The sequence below is a fragment of the Coregonus clupeaformis genome, chromosome 13, assembly GCF_020615455.1.
Source record: "Coregonus clupeaformis isolate EN_2021a chromosome 13, ASM2061545v1, whole genome shotgun sequence".
Lineage (NCBI taxonomy): Eukaryota > Metazoa > Chordata > Actinopteri > Salmoniformes > Salmonidae > Coregonus > Coregonus clupeaformis.
This window is the reverse complement of record NC_059204.1, coordinates 19,415,316-19,436,982: the sequence shown is the minus strand read 5'-3', so window position 1 is coordinate 19,436,982 and position 21,667 is coordinate 19,415,316. Positions and strand designations below refer to the sequence as shown.

At 44.7% G+C, this 21,667-nt stretch overlaps 1 protein-coding gene across 1 annotated transcript in view; it reads left to right on the top strand.

Moving 5' to 3' along the window:
- The window catches only part of LOC121579415 (rho GTPase-activating protein 7-like), a 76,962-nt gene extending 58,362 nt beyond the window's left edge, over positions 1-18,600 (top strand). Inside the window, exons 2-14 of the mRNA XM_041893997.2 lie at positions 2,065-2,136; positions 2,268-2,349; positions 2,533-2,596; positions 2,991-4,402; positions 4,508-4,681; positions 7,854-8,013; positions 9,441-9,639; positions 9,838-10,051; positions 11,615-11,729; positions 12,234-12,455; positions 12,861-13,078; positions 13,486-13,659; positions 17,583-18,600. Of these exons, the coding sequence (XP_041749931.1) occupies positions 2,065-2,136; positions 2,268-2,349; positions 2,533-2,596; positions 2,991-4,402; positions 4,508-4,681; positions 7,854-8,013; positions 9,441-9,639; positions 9,838-10,051; positions 11,615-11,729; positions 12,234-12,455; positions 12,861-13,078; positions 13,486-13,659; positions 17,583-17,691 (3,215 nt within the window). The 3' untranslated portion in view covers positions 17,692-18,600. The remainder of the gene's footprint in view (positions 1-2,064; positions 2,137-2,267; positions 2,350-2,532; positions 2,597-2,990; positions 4,403-4,507; positions 4,682-7,853; positions 8,014-9,440; positions 9,640-9,837; positions 10,052-11,614; positions 11,730-12,233; positions 12,456-12,860; positions 13,079-13,485; positions 13,660-17,582) is intronic.
- The last annotated feature ends 3,067 nt before the right edge of the window (positions 18,601-21,667 follow it).

Below are 21,667 nucleotides of genomic sequence, written 5' to 3'. Positions count from 1 at the left end.
GAGAGATGTTCTCATACCACACAATGGCTTCGAGATGCTTTTCTCGTGTCTATCAACTCATACAGAGGCGTTGGGATTCTGGAGAAAGACAGCTAGGCCTCTAGGCCTGGAGGGCCACAGAGTAGTAGCACTTTGTAAGGTGATTCCAGGCGTTGAGTGACTGTGTGTGGTGTGTGTTGGGTGTGTGCTGGGATGCCGCTCTGGGAGGCAGCGTGAAGGTTGAGTCAAGGCTGGCCTGAGGTGAAGACTCCTTAATCACTATACTGCTGCCGTTGCTATCTGCAAACATCACACACACACACACACACACACACACACACACACACACACACACACACAGCCCACCTGCAGAGAACGGAGCACCATTATCCCGTCCCTCTCAGACCCCTGAAACACGCTCCTCCGACTTACTGGCGCTGCGAGGGAGAGGTCTAATCGAGAGCATACATCTCTTATCGGAACCCAGAGCCCAAAAGCACAACTTCCTCCAAAGCGGCCTGAGGTATTTGGAAAAGGAAGAGCCTTTCCCTGCTTGGCCTTATTAAAATTGGAGGGCTGATACAATCATGGTTATATAACAGTCATGCACAGCTCATACAGTGGTGGAACGGTGACGAGTGCATGCATTGCAGTAGGCGCTGTGAAGTTCATTGTTCATTGTTTTTGGCGTAGAGGAGTTTACCACTCTTTGGGGCCATCACTTATACTGCAACTGGGTCCCCTGTCTCAGGCCTTTTTCAGCCCTGTGATGTCATTCTGACCGCTTGTTTGGGTGGCTAACAGTATAGTTACATCTCAGTGCAGGATGTTATGAATAGGGAGGTAACAACATTCCCACCATAGGCTTCATTTTACCTCCCTGACAGGCACATTCAGATACCCCTGGCTTTAGAGCCTCAGTCAAAGTTATTTGATACTATGTGATACTTCTGCAGGTACGGCTGATCCCCTCGCAAATGTCACCCCACCCCACCTCGTCCCCGTCCAACCCCCCACTGAGACAAGAACAGAAGTCATCATCCTCTAACACTAACAGTTAGTGATCTGTCCTGGCTGTTGGTATGATGAACCCTGCTCCCATCCAGCAGAGTTCTTATTCCCTGCGTCAGAGGGGTCTTGTGATGACTGTGATGTTCGCAGTTCATTTCCCCCCCTGTTTACATATCTCAGCCATCTGCTCTGTGTAGCTCAACCTCCAGCTGTCTTCCCCTGACCCCCACGGCCTGGGAAAAAGACACCTTATTCCAAGAACTCTCTCTTGTTCTTTCTTTTTCGTTTTATCTCTTTCTTTATCGGTCTCTCTCTTGTTCTCTCTTTTAATTTTCTCATTCTCTCTCTCTGGGTTTCATGGAATGCCAGCGAGTTCAAAGAAAGAGTGCGCTTCTTTCCTTCTTTCCACCATCTGTCGCTGACAATGCTGTGTTAATGTTGGGAGTTACCAGATGGGTGGAACCTGAACAGAGGGGACATGAAATGCTGTGTGGGGCAGAAGGGACTTAAGCCACTTCTGACAAATGCCTACCTGCCTTTTCTGTGTCTGACACGCATAAACCACTGTTAGCCAATAAGGAGTAATTAGGCTGGCCTCTTCCAAAAAGCCACTAAAATATGGAATCCGCAGTAGGGCAAAACAGCGCCACTGTCCGCCCCACGGCCGTTGTTATTGTTTTGGTTTTGTTGAAAAGCAGAGGTGGAGAGCGCTCGGGGAGCGTCGCACATCAAGGGGGAAAAAAGCAGTACATATGCTGCTGTTCTATTGTGCGTGCAATGATGTCGAGGGAAAAAAACAGTGCTTGTTGCTTGCAGTAACTTCTTTGTTGTTGTATTATCGCAAACGGACACGGCAGTTTCACCATTAAGGATTCCTGCTTTAATTAATACCCTCTCAGAGATGAGAGAGCAACATGAGAGTTGCTTCTATTTTTGTCCAAAATATTTTTGCGAATGTGACTAAAGTGTAAAATAGCTCGCTTAATATGCACAAATACTGTATTTGCCTTCTTATTAAAATGGGCCGACCAGAAAATAATTTTCATTGAATTTGAATATTGTTTTTGTTTGCAGAGATCGAAGCGAAGGAGGCTTGCGATTGGCTGAGAGCGGCCGGCTTCCCCCAGTACGTGCAATTATACAAAGGTAAATATCAAATATGAATCCTCTCAAGCCATCAAGCACAATCTATTACAGTACAAACCACATCCACATGTTTGCTCATCCATAGCAAACAGTGTCATATCCCACTTTCATTTGCCTTGTTTGCCTCTCAGATTGCAGGTTCCCCATTGCTATAGACTGGGTAAAGAGTGATCACGGTTTTCTGGATAAGGACGCGCTTGATTCCCTCTGCAGGTGAGAAGCTAGACTTCCCATCCACTCTCTCCTCACCAGTATCTCCTCATAGAGAGAGAGAGAGTGTGTGTGAGAGAGAGAAAAATAGAAAGACAGAGAGAGAGAGAAAGTGAGAGTCGGTGTGTTTGGTAGTGGGTCCCATGCTGCTGTGTTTGTTTAACCGCCATGCTTCTCTGCTTCCAGGAGATTAAGCACTTTAAACAAATTTGTGGAGCTGAGGCTGGAGCTGGGCAGATCAAAGAGACGGGTGAGTGAGAGTGAACGCCTTGGAACACCAACATGGCAGCTCTGTCAGAGCTACAGCAGGAACCAGAGGAAAAGCTCCTCGTTAGCATTTATCACTTCGATTTCCACTGATATCAAGTCTGGATAGATAGCTCCACCAACCCTCAAAACTCCTCTATCTTCATTAGTCTCTGTTTGAGAAAGTGAGGCAAAAGCGGAAAGAATTAGGGCGGAAACTCATCTTGAATTAATAATGTTGCATAATCATTTTCTCAGTCTAGTTCTCTCAGAATGTAGTTGTCTTTGTGAAAGATATCTCTGAAGAGTTACAGAATGTCCAGAAATAGATGGCCCTGTTTTTTTGTTGCTACATGGCTTCATATACAGCATCTTGATTGTCTGCTTGTGATTCTCAGGGGGAGGGATCAGAGGACGAGGTGCCCTGTGCCATCAGCACCAAATGGGCCTATGAGAGGCAGACAAGGAGCTGGCGTCGCCTGGAGGGAATGGGCTTCCTACATTCACCGGATAGCCAGGACATGTCCCTGTGTTACGCCAATGACCACCACGAGGTCTACTCCCTCCACAGCACCAGCAGCACCGAGAGCGAGGGCCGTGAGTGCCCCAAGACCACCACTGATGACCAGGAGACCAGCAGGAGCTTGTCTCGCTGCTCCTCCATCAACAAGATCCCGTCCCTAGACACGTCATTTAGCAGGCCCCCCTCCCCAGGGGGTGAGACGCCCAGTTTCAGCAGCACTGAGGAGCGCTTCCTTGACAAGCCCCCCAGGAAGAAGGGTCCCAGTCTGCTGAGGAAGATGGAGAAACTGCGTCTGAGGGGCACGTTCAACCTCCGCTCCCCTGCCCACAGTGGCCACAGCAGGGCCAGGCTGGTCATCTCTGGCCCCGTGCTCCAGGAGAGTCTGGATGTCGAGTACAGGCTGAGACGGCTTCAGTGTCTGGACATCTCCACCCTGCAGGACAGGGATAGGGATATGGACCGGCCGGACAGCCAGGCCTCCTCCTCGCCTTCCTCCCCCCACTCGGGCAGCAGCAGCCCCAGCCCTTCGGAGAGCAGCAGTACTGTCAGCACCCCCAGCCCCATCACCAGAGTACGCAGCAACTACAATCGAACCGTCAGGGTCCGAGAACAGAACCAAGTGGGACTCCACAGAGGCCCGGTCCGAGAGCACCAGGACTACAAGAACGACAGGAATAACCACGAGAGCCTGGTCTTCCAGATCCCTCAGGGGCACAAGCCAGGCACGTTCCCCACAGCCCTCACCCACAACAACATCCTGTTGCCCATAGACAACACCTCCGTCAACTGGAGGACTGGGAGTTTCCACGGGTACCGTGGGCGACGGAGCAGGGGGAGCGCAGGGGACAAAAACAAGAATTCCGCCTGCTGCAGCTCCCTAGCCTCATTGGACCACCGAGCCAGTATCTATGACAATGTGCCAATAGGTCAGGTGATTGGCCAGGAGGTGGAGCATCACGGGGAGGCGGAGACGGGGGAGATCAGCGAAAACGATGAGGTCTTCTCGGCGCTGGACAGTGTGATGGAGCGTATCATCGGCCTGCAGCAGCTCGTCAACACCTGGACAGACAAACTGTCGGAGGACAGCGACTCAGACTCTAACCGCCGCTCCACACCCTCGCCCTGCCCCTTGTCCTCCTCCAATCACATCCACCTGGAGGTCAAGGAGGCAGAGGAGTTGGGGCCGGGAGCCATGGAGCGTGAGGGTGAAGGGGATGAGGAGAGCCTAGAGAAGGAGTTTGCGGATGGAGATGACCCTGATGCACAGTCACCAACATGCAGTATCAGGTGAGAGCAATGTCAGCTGGTCTGAGTACTCATTAAGAAGTCTTTATTACTCTATCACCACATTAACATGGCTGCCATTCTGTTGTCTGTTGTATATGTGTGCAGACGGAGCCAGCACCACTGGTCCAGCGAGCAGAGTCTTCCCTCAGTTGCCCCTAGCAGCTCAGGAGTCGAGGCCCAGCCTGTTTCTCAACTCCACCTTCTGCAGAAACTCTCCCTGCTTAAACTCACTGCTCTCATGGACAAGTACTCCCCCTCCAGCAAGCAGGGCTGGAACTGGTAAGGAATGGGAGGGGGAGAGGGAGAGGAAAGATGGAATGGTATGGGGAAGGCTGTGGAGAAAGAAGGAGGGAGGGGATGAGTGAGAAAAATGAGGAGGAGGAGGGCGATGAGGGGAGGAGGGAAAAGTGGGAGGGTGGTGGAGAAGGGGGGGGTAGGGGAAGAGGAGGAAGATTGGAGGCAGCTTGTTTAGAGGTTAATTTATTATTTATGTTACGCTGCAACCTTGCTGTGCCTCTCACAAGACAAAACACAGGATGCTTCAAGAGCTGTAAACCCCCCCCCCCCCGCTAGGTAATAACCGCATGTAGATATTGTTGACAAAGTATAACCTTCGTCCTAGATTCATAGGGATATTATAGACAGATTCTCTTCATTCCTTTTTGGTTAAGGTCTGTGGTGTACACTCCCATCTGGCTCTTAGAGGGGTAACTTTTCTGGCATTGGCCAGGCATCTATCTCTGTGATTTAAAGGGAGCTTGGATCCCAAACGATTCTACTTTCTGGCAAAACATCTGTTTACATTTGTGAAAAGTGAAGTGCTTGCACATCCCAAAGTTTCCCTGCGTTTTTAGTTTGAAAGAGGCAGGCATGTGCTCACCATCGGCTAGAATAGGGTGAAGTGTCTACAGCGCAGGGTGAAGACCTATAGCCTATAGAGTACACTAATGAAAGATATGGTGGAATGTTATCTCAAAGATAGTGGCTAGGAACCTTTCCTCTCGGCGGTTAACGGCAGTGACCTCAAATAGCGTTACAAAGGAAACACGTAATGAGGGTGAGATAGAAACACATACTGGGAACCATAGAGATAGAGAGGACTCATCTTTGTATCTTACATTTTAGTCATTTAGCAGACGCTCTTATCCAGAGCAACTTACAGTTAGTGAGTGCATACATTTTCATACTGGCCCCCCGTGGGAAACGAACCCACAACCCTGGCATTGCAAGCGCCATGCTCTACCATTTGAGCTACAGTTATAGCGTCTGTGACAGCAGATGGTGGAAGCCCTCAATGGCAACATCCATACTAAAACAGGTTATATCCATGATGAGTCCTCTATCTATTTCTATGATGGGAAGTCAACACATCGCAATCTGTTTTGTCAGAATGAGATATTGCTTTTCATTGTTTGTAGCTATTTCCTCACCCATGTTTCGAAATCTGATCTCCTAACCTTGGTTCCCCCACGGATCAATTAATAAAGTGTTTGCCATTATTAATTTGTGTAGCCAACTGGAGTAAAAGTGATTGCTTAAACCGGCAATCAGCAGTAGAATCAATAACAAAGCGACCTCCCCAGGCCTGTTTCGGTAAAAAGCTTAGGGATGGGGCTGGAGAAATGTAACCACTCTCGAATTCCTAGACAGAGCTATGGATGCAAGGACTGGCATTCCATTATATCAAAATTATAGTTTTAACCATGTTTTAAGACTATATAGTCTTAGTTTACTTTGTTTACTTTACTTTGTTGACAAACATTGGAGTTAAACAAGTTTACATGTTGGGTTATAATGGGGCAAGACAGTTGAACTAAGCTCATGAGGCATTTATAAGTTATATTTTTCAACAATCAACGGGTACATATAATTAATTTATAAGTCAAAAAATTGATGTAGCAACTGCTGATTGCCCCTTTAAGGAAAGAGGACAGGGTAATTGACTTTTTGAGAGCAGAGTAATTGGGCTATTTGTTTTAACAATCATTGAGCTAACTACAAAATAAATAACCTACTCCAGCCTCTCATCGCTTTCCCATTGATCCTGAGCTTCAGTATTCTGTACACTCCCTCCAGTGGAACAAGTTTCATTCCAAATAACTGTTGTCTGTTACTTGCTGTGGCCAAACACCTTTCCCCTTGACTTTGTCTCTAATGAACAATATCTACATGCGGTTATTACCTAGCAGGGAGAGAGACTCTCGCTCTCGCTCTCGCTCTCGCTCTCGCTCTCGCTCTCGCTCTCGCTCTCGCTCTCTCTCTCTCTCTCTCTCTCTCTCTCTCTCTCTCTCTCTCTCTCTCTCTCTCTCTCTCTCTCTCTCTCTCTCTCTCTCTCTCTCTCTCTCTCTCTCTCTCTCTCTCTCTCTCTCTCTCTCTCTCTCTCTCTCTCTCTCTCTCTCTAAATCACGAGCAGAACACCATTAAGCTAATGAAATGAGGTGGACACAGAAGCTATGTTTTAATTGAACAGCTGAAGACTAGAATTGAAATGCAGTCCGTAATGGGAGAGAACACTATCAAAGAGAAGCATGCTGTATGAACAATTGTGAATCTAATTCCAGTAGACTTGATTCATTTCTGCAATCATACATTTGATTGGCTCTGAGGCTAGCTATCTCAAGATGCCTAAACTTGTTTTATGGAAGAATAATGAGAGGAGGCTTTAATTTGTCTTCATGTTATCTTCTTGGCTACACAGGCCGTTGGCACTCATTCGCTGGCTTATGAAAACAAGCCATTCAGCACTCGCTGGGCTTTAAAAGAAATATCCCGTCAGTTGTACACAAAGCCCTCTGCTAAGTACGTGTGTGTCTTGGTCAGATCCCTATGTAGGCTCCCACTGGGCACAGACGTGAGTTCAACGTCTATTTTTTATTTACATTTGGTTGAGTTGTCAACTAACGTGAATTCAACGTGAAATCAACAACAACAAAAAATCACCATGACATTGGATTTAGGTTCAAAGTTGGGTGACAAAAATACAAAATTCCCTTACATTGATTACTTTTTGCTAATCCAATCAGTTTTCCACGTTGTTTCAACGTTATTACATATAATTTTGTTGTTGAGATTACATGGAAACAACCTTGATTCAACCAGTTTTTGTCCAGTGGGTTCTTACATATTGTACAAACATGCAGTGCACTGTTGTTTGAAGTAGAACATATCCAAAAGGAATAAAATACAATGCAACAACTTAGTCATACTTCTGTAGTTCCCTGTAGCTTAGTTGGTAGAGCATGGCGCTTGCAACGCCAGGGTTGTGGGTTCGTTTCCCACGGGGGGCCAGTATGAAAATGTATGTACTCACTAACTGTAAGTTGCTCTGGATAAGAGTGTCTACTAAAATGTAAATGTAACATTGCCCTATCTTCGTTTAACTTTTATACAGAAACCTCTATCTTCAACAGCAACCCTTGAAGTCCATCTTGAATTGTTTGTCTCCCCACAGGACATTCCCCAAGCCTCCGAGGAAGACCAAGGCCCCAGAGTTTAAGGGCAGCAGGGTGTTTGGTGTACCCCTCCTCCACAGTGTGCAGCAGACAGGGGAACCACTACCCCCCAGCATCCTCAAGGCCATCATTTATCTGAGGACAGAGTGTCTCGGTCAGGTACTGGACTCTTTAACCTCCTGTACCACCAGTTAATACAGTACTGCTCATGCATTATTAAAGCTAGAGTCCTTCATTGAAACAATAACAAAGCAGTTTTGGTAAAAAGCTGAGGGATGGGTCTAGGGAAATGTAACCACTCTCAAATTCAAAGAGAGCAAGGGCTGACAATCCATGATATCAGAATGATAGTTTGAACCATATTTTGAGGCTGTGTGTGTTTATAGTTATATTGTTTACAAACATTGGAGTAAAACAAGCTCATATTTTGGGTTCTGATGGGGTACGACAGTTGAACTAAGCTCATGAGGCATTTATAACTCATATTCTTCAAGAATCAATATATCTGTCACGAATGTCGGTGGAATGCGGTAGGCCAGAGTCAAGCGCAGGACACAGAATGAGATGAAGAACCACTTTACTGAGTAGTAAAGAAATACAAGGAAAATCCTCCAAAACAACAAAGGAGGAGCAAAACCCGCTCACACTAATGACACTCGTACATACAATAAACACGCACACCAAACAGTGGACGTGAACAGGTTAAATAGGGAAGACAAACTAACATAATGGGGAACAGGTGTGCAACAACAGACAACAATCAAGTGAACATAGAAACATATAACATAGAGCGGCAGCAGCTAGTACTCCGGTGACGACGAACGCCGAAGCCTGCCCGAGCCAGAAGGAAGGGCAGTCTCGGCAGAATCTGTGACAATATCATTAATTTATAAGTCCAAAAATATATGTAAAAGCTAAGGATTCTAGCTTTAAAGGAATATTTAGGGTTGGGCATTATAGGGACAGTTCACCCCAATATCACAGTTGGTTAGATGTTTTCATATCTCAAAATGGTCTAAAGTCAAGCTTACAGTCCCGATTCCATGGCATCTACAGTGGGCTCTCTACATAACATATGTCATGGAATATGGACCACAGTTGACAAGGTACTTAGATTCATGGGGTGAACAGGTCTGGGCCATCAGCTATTCCTCTCCAACCTATTAACATCTGTGTCATGCATTGATACTATGGAGTACACAGCACCTGTGTTGAATTACACCCCTGTGACACTTTGACCTACAGTAAATTGGAGTCATGGTTAGACACAGTGGAGGGTCCTATATTGAGAACAGAGACAGATGAGCATGAGGAATGGGAGGTCAGCTTTAATTTTTCTTCCATGTTGAGAGTGGGTTATGAGGTGCTTTAGGTGGATCTCCTACCTACAGAGATGAATGGAGGTTATCCTAGTTTGACAGGCCTTAGGATAGCCTCCTATATGAGTCTGACCTGCCATCCCGGTTTTAAACCCCCCATTCCACACCACACGCACACGTGCACACGCATGCACTCACGCACGCACACACTTGCACACACTAAACACACACTCCCAACCCACAATCATAACCCTCTCGTCCTCTCAGGTGGGTCTGTTTCGTAAGTCAGGGGTGAAGTCTCGTATCCAGTACTTGCGTTACATGGTGGAGGCGGACCCAGAGGCCGTGTCCTACGAGGGCCAATCAGCGTTTGACGTGGCTGATATGGTGAAGCAGTACTTCAGAGACCTACCAGAACCTGTGATCTCCAGCAAGCTCTGCGAGTCCTTCCTGCATATCTACCAATGTACGAGGATAGAACTTACATCACTGCTTGGGCCAGTACAGTAAAGACTGGAATGGCTAAACATGCAAGAAAGGTTAAAATGCTGGCTAAGTAGGCAGTTTGAAACCAGTTTTTGACATTTTTATAGTATAAGCGCAATGAGAGAGTCACAAAGCAATTATTTCTACATACTAACATGTCTCACTCCCACCTCCACAGACTTCCCCAAAGACCAGCAGTTCTGTGCGGCCCAGGCAGCCATCTTCCTCCTGCCTGATGAGAACCGTGAGGCCCTGCAGACACTCCTCCTCTTCCTCCGAGACGTGGTGTGCTGCGTGGACGAAAACCAGATGACCCCCACCAACATCGCCGTGTGCCTGGCCCCCTCCCTCTTCCACCTCAACACCCTGAAGAGAGAGGACAACACAGCCAGGTACGGAGCTCTGTCTCCTGGGGAGGAGGAGGACATCAAGTTGCCCCTAGAATCTAGTGTCTAGATGCTGATCTAAGCAGTTTGGGGAGTTTTAACCATAGTGCTTGAGGTTAGGATTGGGGGAGGGTCCTGGTCAATGTAGCCAAGTGCAGTCCACTGCCTCCTGGGAGGAGTAGGACAAAGTTAACCCCTAGATGCTGATATAAGATCACTTTTGGGGTTTTCAACCGTAATGGCTGAGGTTAGGATTGGGGGAGTGTAAGATGATCCTGGCTCTGTGCGTAAGAGCAACTTCTAGACGAGCAGAGGTCTGGGGGTCTGGGTCCCACATTCCTAAAGTGATAACTCCCTCTTACATTGTTGCATAACATTACTCCAGTGCGCCTTGCTTTGCATTCATCGCTACAACTGCAGGTTTTCATTTCAGTCTGTTTGAAATGGTGTTTGTTACTCCTTCTTCTTATGCAGCATCAGATTCATGTTAAAGTGTGGAGTTGGGTTCTTTGAGTTCCCAGAGATTACATCAATTGTAGTAATGTAGCCAAAGCCCTATTTCCCTGTGCGATAATGAATAGCTGTCGGATGGGTTTAGTTTAAAGGCAGAGAGAGAGAGAGAGACTTATGTAATGCCTTAATTTCTCTTAGATAGAGGAGATGTTATATATTTAATACTGTTCAGCTGGTTACTGCAAGAGAAAGAGAAGAGGGAGAGAGAGAGGGAAAGAGAGGGGAGAGAGGGAGAGAGAAAGAGACGGTCCAAGTGAGAAACAGGGAGAGACATTTGCACCTGATTCAATTTTTCAAAACACATCTGTCTATGAACTTAGCTTTTGAGTCTGGTGCTCTCATCAGCTTCACAAGACTGGTTGTTGATCTGTAGTTGTTGGCGAAGATAGACACACAAACACACACAGCTCAGCTGCACACACTCTGCTGACACCCGGTATTCTGACAACATGTCTAGAAGTTCCAACTTCACGTCGAAAAGTGGCGTGATGGACCCAGTGATGTCATATAGCACAGGCCTGATTGTGTCTGATGTAGCCGGTCAGAGACAATAGACCTCTCCTCCTCTCCTCCTCATTGTGCCAGGCCAGCCAGTTCAGGGGAGCCAGCGGGCTCAGCCATTACCCCACAGGCTGTCAGAGCAGAGCACTGATGGAAATCAGAACACAACATAATATACACTTTGTATCTCCCATCACTGGAAACAGAGTTCTGCCTTGATACACATGTCACACTCTCACATTGGAAACAATGACCAGAACAAATAAACTCTACTCCAACTGACTGTTGTGTTGTGGCACATTGTGCTCAAGGATACAGTGACGTGTTATTAAATATTTTGCTGCTTTGCTTTGCTACATGTTTTTTTGGGGTTTGGAAGTCAATACTGACGTTGCTTTTTACATTGAATAACAGTCATTTTCCTCAGTTTCTGCTTGTAAGGGTCACAAATAAACTGCATACTATGAGTCTATGGGAGCCTAGCGTAGCAATAGAAACTGTACCCCATAAATCTTCAACTCTGATGTAAGGACATTGCCTGTTTCTCTGACCTAGGTTGAGCCACAGGAAGTACAGCCTGGGTAGGCCTGACCAGAGGGACCTTAGTGAGAACCTGGCTGCCACTCAGGGCCTGGCCCACATGGTGACTGAGTCCCTGCGCCTCTTCAAGGTACACACTACAGTAGTTAAAGCCTGTTCTAGCCACACTAATGCACATCACATGTGCACAGCGTGTGGGTGTTACTGCCAAGACCCAGCAGAGCACACATCCCTCTCTCATAAGTGGACTCTCTCTGTGCAGTAGTATGTACTGTACGTTACAAAAAGCAGACAGGCACTTTTCCAATTGTTCATAACCATAACCCATCTGCAGGGGAAATTAAATGAGGCACTTCATCTATGTTATTCAGTTCAGTCAGTTCATTGTATTGACTTGATAATACAGAATAAGAATATCAGAAAATAAGAACATGAATGCCAACAACAGGCTATTAATCACCATAGCTTCGCTTAATGCAATAGTATATCCAATGGTCAAGAAGTCATATGTAGTCTCTTGTGACAGACGTTAACACGCAATATTTAGTTCTGGTTGTCGAGATGAAGTCATATGTGGCACTATTTGTGAAAACATCAAGTTAACTCTTCCTCTCTCTTTCTCTGATCCTTCCAGCTTCCAGAGTTCTGGCCGGGCCAGAGTGTGAGCAAACCCAGTGAGGAGGCTCTCTGGGTGGATTGGGGTCGGAGTTCGCCCTCTCAGGGTGGGGAGGAGGAGCAGGATGAGAGGGCCAGACTGGACCAGACCACCCAGCACCTGTTGAGAGAGGCCAGGGAGAAGAGTAGAGGCTGGGAGTCCTGCTCTGGACCAGACAACGTGGACCTGGTTTTTAAGAAGGTGTGTGATGGAATCTGATGGAATGAATGAATGGATGAAAACAAATGAATGAATGAATGAATTAATTAATTAATTAATAAAAGAAAATGAATGAACGAACAAATTAACTAAATTGTCAAAGATGAAAAATAACATCTTAGTGTAATAAAAGTAACTGCTTGGTTACAGTGACCCATAAAAGTTTTTCTGACAGCAAACCACTACCAAAACAACAACACCTATAAAGAACAGCCCAGACTAATGAAAGGTTCATTATGTATGAGTCAACATAAAAACATTCTCCAGTGAGTCAGACACATTAAGCACACTGAGAGCTTGAGCTGAGATGTGTGTGTTGAGTAAGAGGGGTTATCAGGTTCTCACACTGGGTCTCACCCCCTTGCCTCCCCCTCCCCTCCATACCAGGTGGATGACGGCTGGCCTCTGCGGTTGTGGAAGGGCTCTGTTGAGGTGGATGCCCCACAGAAAGAGGCCCTCCAGCGGGTCCTGAGGGAGCAGGGTCTCTGGGAGAAGACCCTCAAACAATCTGCAGTAGTCCAGACCCTGACCAAGGACACCGAGGTCTACCGCTACCTCCTGCAGGGCCTGGGACCCCGGCCGCCACAGGAGTACCTGCTGCTGAGGTAATGAGGTGTTACCAGGGCGATGCTGCGCGGCGCTGCACGACGCTGCATGGGTCTTTAGGCAGGCTGCTGACTCTGCTGCTTAAGAGTATAAGGGACAGAGGAGTCAGGGACAAACAGAGTTAAGCTTGGACTTGAACACTCTGGCTAATGTTGTTTTGACATGGTGCCTGTTGTTGTACTTGTGCTACATTTTGGCATCACAGTGAATGAAAAATGAAAAAGCTAGTTTAGTTCAGAGCGAGTTTAGTTACATTAAAGTGTCAAAGTCAAAGAATTGTTGACTGTTTACTCAAACAGCCAGTCAAATGGTAGCTGAATATCTGAGGGCCTATTTCTCACTCAGCTTGATTCTAAAGTCTGTTTTTAAATTGACCAGAATAATCTCCTACCATTTCCCCATGCAGGACCTGGCAGTCAGACCTGTCGGCTGGTCTTGCTTATGTGTCGGCTGTGTCTACAGAGCACCGTGAGGCCCCCATGGAGGGGGTGAGAGCCCACGTCCTCTCTTGTCTCTACCTGGTAGAACCCCTGGGGGCCAAGAGGTCCCGACTTACACACCTCTGTCGTACAGATACAAGGTAGGAAAGACTGAGGGAGGGAGGGAGGGAGGGTAAGAGGGGAGGAGGAAGAGAGAGAAGGGAGGGGGTGAGAGAGAGAGAATATGAAAGATTTGAGAGAATGCACAGCCTTTAAAAAATATATCCAGAGACATGCTTATTCTTTACCTTCAGTAATGAGGTATTCTCTGCAGTATCTCAAGTGCAATCACAGCCTCTCAAAAGAGACACACTCAAATAGAGAGAAAAATTAACAGAAAGAAGGGCCCGCTCGTGTACACATGATTTAGCTCTCGTCAAAGTTCCCTCTAGATTTTCTGCTTCTTCCGTGATGAATTTATTCCCTGCGTGGTTCTGCTGGGTTATTCTGTAGAACCCCGCTGTTTCAGCTGATTTAATGAAACAAGCCAGGCAATGGAAAACAGGTGTCTAGAAGCACATACAGTGGGGGAAAAAAGTATTTAGTCAGCCACCAATTGTGCAAGTTCTCCCACTTAAAAAGATGAGAGAGGCCTGTAATTTTCATCATAGGTACACGTCAACTATGACAGACAAATTGAGAAAAAAAAATCCAGAAAATCACATTGTAGGATTTTTAATGAATTTATTTGCAAATTATGGTGGAAAATAAGTATTTGGTCACCTACAAACAAGCAAGATTTCTGGCTCTCACAGACCTGTAACTTCTTCTTTAAGAGGTTCCTCTGTCCTCCACTCGTTACCTGTATTAATGGCACCTGTTTGAACTTGTTATCAGTATAAAAGACACCTGTCCACAACCTCAAACAGTCACACTCCAAACTCCACTATGGCCAAGACCAAAGAGCTGTCAAAGGACACCAGAAACAAAATTGTAGACCTGCACCAGGCTGGGAAGACTGAATCTGCAATAGGTAAGCAGCTTGGTTTGAAGAAATCAACTGTGGGAGCAATTATTAGGAAATGGAAGACATACAAGACCACTGATAATCTCCCTCGATCTGGGGCTCCACGCAAGATCTCACCCCGTGGGGTCAAAATGATCACAAGAACGGTGAGCAAAAATCCCAGGACCTAGTGAATGACCTGCAGAGAGCTGGGACCAAAGTAACAAAGCCTACCATCAGTAACACACTACGCCGCCAGGGACTCAAATCCTGCAGTGCCAGACGTGTCCCCCTGCTTAAGCCAGTACATGTCCAGGCCCTTCTGAAGTTTGCTAGAGTGCATTTGGATGATCCAGAAGAGGATTGGGAGAATGTCAAATGGTCAGATGAAACTTTTTGGTAAAAATGCAACTCGTCGTGTTTGGAGGACAAAGAATGCTGAGTTGCATCCAAAGAACACCATACCTACTGTGAAGCATGAGGGTGGAAACATCATGCTTTGGGGCTGTTTTTCTGCAAAGGGACCAGGACGACTGATCCGTGTAAAGGAAAGAATGAATGGGGCATGTATCGTGAGATTTTGAGTGAAAACCTCCTTCCATCAGCAAGGACATTGAAGATGAAACGTGGCTGGGTCTTTCAGCATGACAATGATCCCAAACACACCGCCCGGGCAACGAAGGAGTGGCTTCGTAAGAAGCATTTTAAGGTCCTGGAGTGGCCTAGCCAGTCTCCAGATCTCAACCCCATAGAAAATCTTTGGAGGGAGTTGAAAGTCTGTGTTGCCCAGCGACAGCCCCAAAACATCACTGCTCTAGAGGAGATCTGCATGGAGGAATGGGCCAAAATACCAGCAACAGTGTGTGAAAACCTTGTGAAGACTGACAGAAAACGTTTGACCTGTGTCATTGCCAACAAAGGGTATATAACAAAGTATTGAGAAACTTTTGTTATTGACCAAATACTTATTTTCCACCATAATTTGCAAATAAATTCATTAAAAATCCTACAATGTGATTTTCTGGATTTTGTTTTCTCAATTTGTCTGTCATAGTTGACGTGTACCTATGATGAAAATTACAGGCCTCTCTCGTCTTTTTAAGTGGGAGAACTTGCACAATTGGTGGCTGACTAAATACTTTTTTCCCCCACTGTACACAGAGAGAGAGAGAGAGAGAGAGAGAGAGAGAGAGAGAGAGAGAGAGAGAGAGAGAGAGAGAGAGAGAGAGAGAGAGAGAGAGAGAGAGAGAGAGAGAGAGAGAGAGAGAATATGACAGAGGGAAGTAGAGGGAGTGTGTGTCTTATACTGAAATATATTGCACTGCACCAAATCAAATCAAATTTTTTATTGGTCACATGCGCCGAATACAACAGGTGCAGACATTACAGTGAAATGACCACTATCAGTGGAAGTAGTAGTGGAAGTAGTTGACTACTCACTTAGCCACACTTTCATCACACTAGGAGTTTCAGTAAGGCAGCATAGTGAGATTTGAATGAGACGGTTTGCCAACAAGACAGATTCACACGATTATGATGATTATCTCTGCAGGTTTTTCTCACTTCATTACATCAGAACTGAGCAGCAATGGAGAGAACATCTCTGCCTCGTTCTACTCTCTTTAAATACTAATAGAAAAGAGCTTGGCAGGCCTAAAATGTAGTGGGCTTATTTGCAGTGCCAGTGCCATTAGGTTATTATTCTTTCTTTTTTATTGTCACATACACCGGATAGGTGCAGTAAAATGTTTTCCTATTATCGATAATTAACTCACTGGTCTTCGGTCTGCTAAGCTTAATAGCGAAGGCCAATGAGACTGATCCAATCAGATGATATAGAGGAAATTGAAAGTGAAATGGTCTGTCAGTGTGTCTTATACAGCAAGGTTTGGTTGCGTTCCAGGCAGACTATATTGCAGTCATGCTACATGCAGCAATGGTTGCTTGTCACATGACTAGCTATCCATTAATTTGTCCAGTGATTTCTTTTTTTGATATTTAGAAAGACTGCCTTTAAAATAGATGTGTCAATTGCATGCTACGGTGCGTTTCCATTTAGCTATCTTGTGTCGATAAAAACAGCTGCACGTAATGACGTCCCACCATAAATAAAAAGGTTGAAGTGTTTCCATTATCCATTTAGGCAAATTGCACATTAGGTCTAATAAATTGGTGACAGCCTGTGAAGCCTATTCCCTCCCACCTATCTGTTTCATGTCTCAGGTAGCCCGCGAAAGCCATCATGGATAGAATGCAATAATTGACTAATATTTGCCATATTCTAATCATTCTTACGTGGCAACATATCGCCACAGTCTATGCCATGGTGAAACGTACATTCCTGTAGATCAGAAATAATAGGATGGTGAAACTTGCCAGCCAAACAGAAAAGCAAAGTGAAACAATTCAGGAATTCTTCAAAGTCAGGACAATCCTTGTCCTGCAAAGAAACATAATTTCTATAGTTGAATTTTTTTATTTTGCAAGCAGTAGGCATTTAGAATTAAATGTGGAGTGGAGCTTTCTAATTACGTGATGACATCGTGCCCCGCGTACCTTCTAAAATTATTCGACAATCATCATTTATTCGAAAAACAGTTTCCATCATCATTTGTCGCAATAAAGAAAGTTAGACTAAAGAAAAATCCACCCGTCTAACGGATAAAAACGTTGTCGATCTTTAGAACATTTCTAGTGGTTAAAAGTATTGGGCCAGTAACCGAAAGGTCACTGGTTCGAATCCCCGAGCCGACTAGGTGCCTTAAGCAAGGCACTTAACCCTAATTGCTTCTGTAAGTCGCTCTGGATAAGAGCATCTGCTAAATGACTAAAATGTAAAATGTATCTTAGATCTGCCGTTTCCATTACACATGTCGCAATGATTTGTGACATTGCTTTTTTTGAATAAACGTGGGTCAATGGAAACCTGCCGACTGACTATGATATGGTTAGGTCTGGCAGGCAACTGCAATGTAGTCTGCCTGAAATGCGGCCTTTGTGCCTCTCTGACTGTGTCTTATCTGAACCCTGGTGATGCTTCCTGTGTACTAACTTCCTGTTCCTCTGTCTGGTTTCCAGGGGCCGGTCCCAGGAGTGGCACAACAGAGTGAGTGGACACCTACTGGCTTCCAACCTCCTGGCTATCAGGGACTCCTTCAGACCTGACCACAGACAGACCAAGATCTGAGTCATAATCCTGAGACAGAGCTTAGGCCTTGTCTAGCCGAAAGAAGAGGAGAGAACAACACAAACAGATAGACAGACAGAGACAGTAGCCTCCAGGCGTACAGCTGTAGCAAAGGACTGAAAGAGGGAGTAGAAGGCAGGAGAGGAGGGGGAGCTGAGAAGTTGTCTTAAACCCGAGACCTGATGTGAATTCCAGAAGCGGACTCACAGCAGGGGTCGTCTGATGAAGTGTTCAGGCGGAGGCGGCGGAGCTTTGCATTATCAAGAGTGACTCGGGAGCCTGTCACCGTAATGAAACCTCTCATCCCATTTAAGTGACTGTTTCAGGCCTAATGCATGGCAGGGGGGCCTCCGGCAGAGCTATAACAGGGCCTGTGTGACAGTTCAAAGATACGAGTAGCAAATATACCTCTTTGGAGATAAAACACTCGGTTGGTCACACTTTGAAGCGGGACAAAGTTAAGGATTCAGGAAAGCCTTGTCTTGCAGTTGAGAACTGGGGAGATTCTCTTGTACATTTGTGCCATTGTGACAGATATTCGGTGAGGCAGGTTGCTGTCCTCAAAACTATACTCTCATATTTGTAAATTATTTTACTGTCAAAAGAATCTCATTAATTAATTTTACTTGTATGTGTGTATTTGACTTGACAATTCAGTGTTGCTCTGATTTTAAAGTGTGTCTTATGTTGTAAACTTACAAATGTATGACAGTATGCTTATACATGTAAATATTCATACATGTGTGCTTTATCTTATTCAATGTATTATTAAATGGTTTTTATTTCTTAAAATTATTTAACAAAATATTTGTATTTAGCAATAGTAAGAGATTTATTTAAATATTGGTTTTCAAGATAAAAACTGCAGTATACCTTTTTTGTAATAAGTGTGTTGAATTGAAATGATACATTAATAATGACAACTGATTAAAATGTTGATTTCTCTAAAGTCTTCTCGTTTTTGTGTGTGTCGTGATGATGGCCTGCTTGAATCCCAGCCAGTCACACTGATTGTTCCCTCTGAAGACCCTGAAATAGCTAACAGCCAGAGGAAGATGTGTCACACTGCATTCATCAGAGAAGATTTACAGGTCTGCGCTTATGATGATGTTGATTTCCAAAGACAAACATTCTCTCTCCCTCTGTTACAATACACTTAGGAAATGATTTATACTGTCAAACCGCCCACTCGTGTCATATTTGCATAATTTCATTTGCATATCATATTGAGTCATCTCCTAGATCACATAATTCAATCCCCTTTAAACACTTAGTACTGAGACATTCTCCTGAGATCAGGAATATGCTGAATAACTGCATGTGAATGGGAAGTAGAAATACCTCACATGTTTAGGTCATCAGGCTGGATATAAAAGAGGACTTTGTTGGAATTCCTATAACAGTCTTTAATAACAGCAACTTATAGCTTATAACAGAGCTAGTGCCTGTGGCAAATATTTCAGATTGGGTTCGCGTAAGTCCATCCCATATGGTTGCGCAATCAGGAAGTGTCTTGACAACTTGATGACTCTGTAACTCAAAGGTCAAAAGGGGTCACGATGGAATCAGGCCAGAAATATTACTCCACAGATCCTCGACACCTAACCTCTCACCACCTAACACTTGGTAGCCTAGTAGTATAGCACGAAAGACTGGGCTGTGGCTACAGTCCATGGAAATTGAAGTAGACACTCAAGGAAAAACACATTAATTTAGTGCAGTGAAGTCACCTGGTTGGCTGACCCACAGGGGCAGAATAAGATGAAACCATAGACTACTGCTGAGGGATCTATATTCCTATTGTTGTGCTATTGAAGCTTGGTGCCAAAACAACGTCGCAAACCATTTTCCTCCTGAAGCCTCTGTCAAAACACCTTTAGCACATAGTCCTTCAACCGGGGACCTGCACACCAAAGTACCCATTTTGTGGAAGACATACATTTTTAATAAAGGCACTGGGAATCACTTTGAGGAGCGGCTATAAAGTCATGCAGTGAAATGATAAAAGATAAATATAGTGAATGGAAATTTCATACGTTCTGGTGATGGATCATACACAGAGATTTCCTCTTGGCAGTTTATGAGCTCAACTCGAGTTTGGAACACTATTATATTGCTCACCTCGCGGCATCATTCACAGCATAAGTCCATCTACAACAGTGCAGAACTTTCCCATGGGCATACACAGCCTTACAATTAAAGTCTTGAGGGCTGCCTCGGAGTGTGAGATCTATAATTTATCATCTATAAAGAGTTTGTTCTCTAATTTAGTGCTCCTGCTAACACAGAACACTTAGTTGAGAGAGATGACAGAGAAAACAATGTTGGTTTTGGGGTTATTCAGGCTAGTCAAACTTCATTTGAGAGGCTAATGAGTATAGTTGGAGGCCACAAGTCTAATAAGTATGCAACCACATGCTGTGGCAAACTCAATGAAGCCCTGGCATGGGGCAAAGGTCCTCACACAGTAATGACTGAAGTGGAAAGCCATGATGGACACCCTATGCTCCAATGGACCCAAAAGTACCAACTATGTAAAGCCAGTTAAGGCACAAGCTGTGCGAAGTCAGTGATGCACCTTGATCATCAAACCTGCACAGAAAATATGGTATTTTAGCCAACAATGTAACTCCAACCATAAGAGGATAGGCTATTTGGCATCGAAAGACAAACCAATTAGTCTTCATGCTATTTCTACATCCCCTTGTTATCATGTGTAATTTAGAACTCAAGTTCGGTCTAATTGATACCTGTGGTTCCACGGCTACCTGTGAAATTAGTAAATAATATGCAATGGTCCATTTAGCTGGGCTAATCAATTCCATTAATCACACAGCTGATTATCAGGATGGGACAAGGCATTCACATCACTGGTGTTCATTTACCTTGGCATGTAGGGAAATAACCAGGGTGAGGGTCTTCTACCACTGTCACTGGGGAGAACAACTGTTGTCCCCAAGTCTCTCTGTTGACAGATTCACACTATAGGGAAAGCCACGCCAAGCCGTACTGGGCTGGCCTGGTTATGGATCCACCATTGTTGTTGGAACCATGCTGAAAAGGACAATGTGAAAATAAAATAGAGCCAGCACATTATGGTTTGGGTCAGCCCTGTAGTGTGAATCAGGCATTTAAATTCTCCACTGTATGAAAATTATGTCTTTAACAAAACAGTCCGTGCCAATAAAGTTATATTAAAATTATTTATTAATCAACTACATTAAAAATTATATATACATATATAATAATTGAGTATTGATATGAAAGTGGATTGAAAAGTATGAAAAATATGATTTAAAATACTTTATTGATTCCCAATCTTTTTCAGGATAGGCAAGAGTCTTCTTCACTTGGCTCTTTGTCCTCAAGTGACCAATACCACAGGTGCCTGGGTTTCAAATATGTAGACTTGGATGACAGATGAGATAGGTGGACTAAGATGACAGAAAACCTTCCCACTGTCGACTTCAAAGGCAAACATCTCAAAAATGAGGCTCAAATAGCCAAAATAATATGCTCTATTTAAGCGACACACTTCAAGAATGAATGGATACCTGTTTAGCTACTTATGCTTCCTTTTTCGCTTGTATTTCATCTGAAACAGTGTATTATGAAACAGTGTATTATGAAATAGTGTATTATTTGGCCAGTCGGGATCAGCCCATATTTACTACAATAAACCAAGATACATTTGTAACACATCCATCCATCTTGGACCCCATGTGCAATGATTGAGCTGTAGCCAGGTCAGTATTGCTGTTTTGGCCGCCTCTCCAACCATTCCTCAATCTCTTGGTAGGTATTCTGACATTTACAGTGGGGAAAAAAAGTATTTAGTCAGTCACCAATTGTGCAAGTTCTCCCACTTAAGAAGATGAGAGAGGCCTGTAATTTTCATCATAGGTACACGTCAACTATGACAGACAAAATGAGATTTTTTTTCTCCAGAAAATCACATTGTAGGATTTTTAATGAA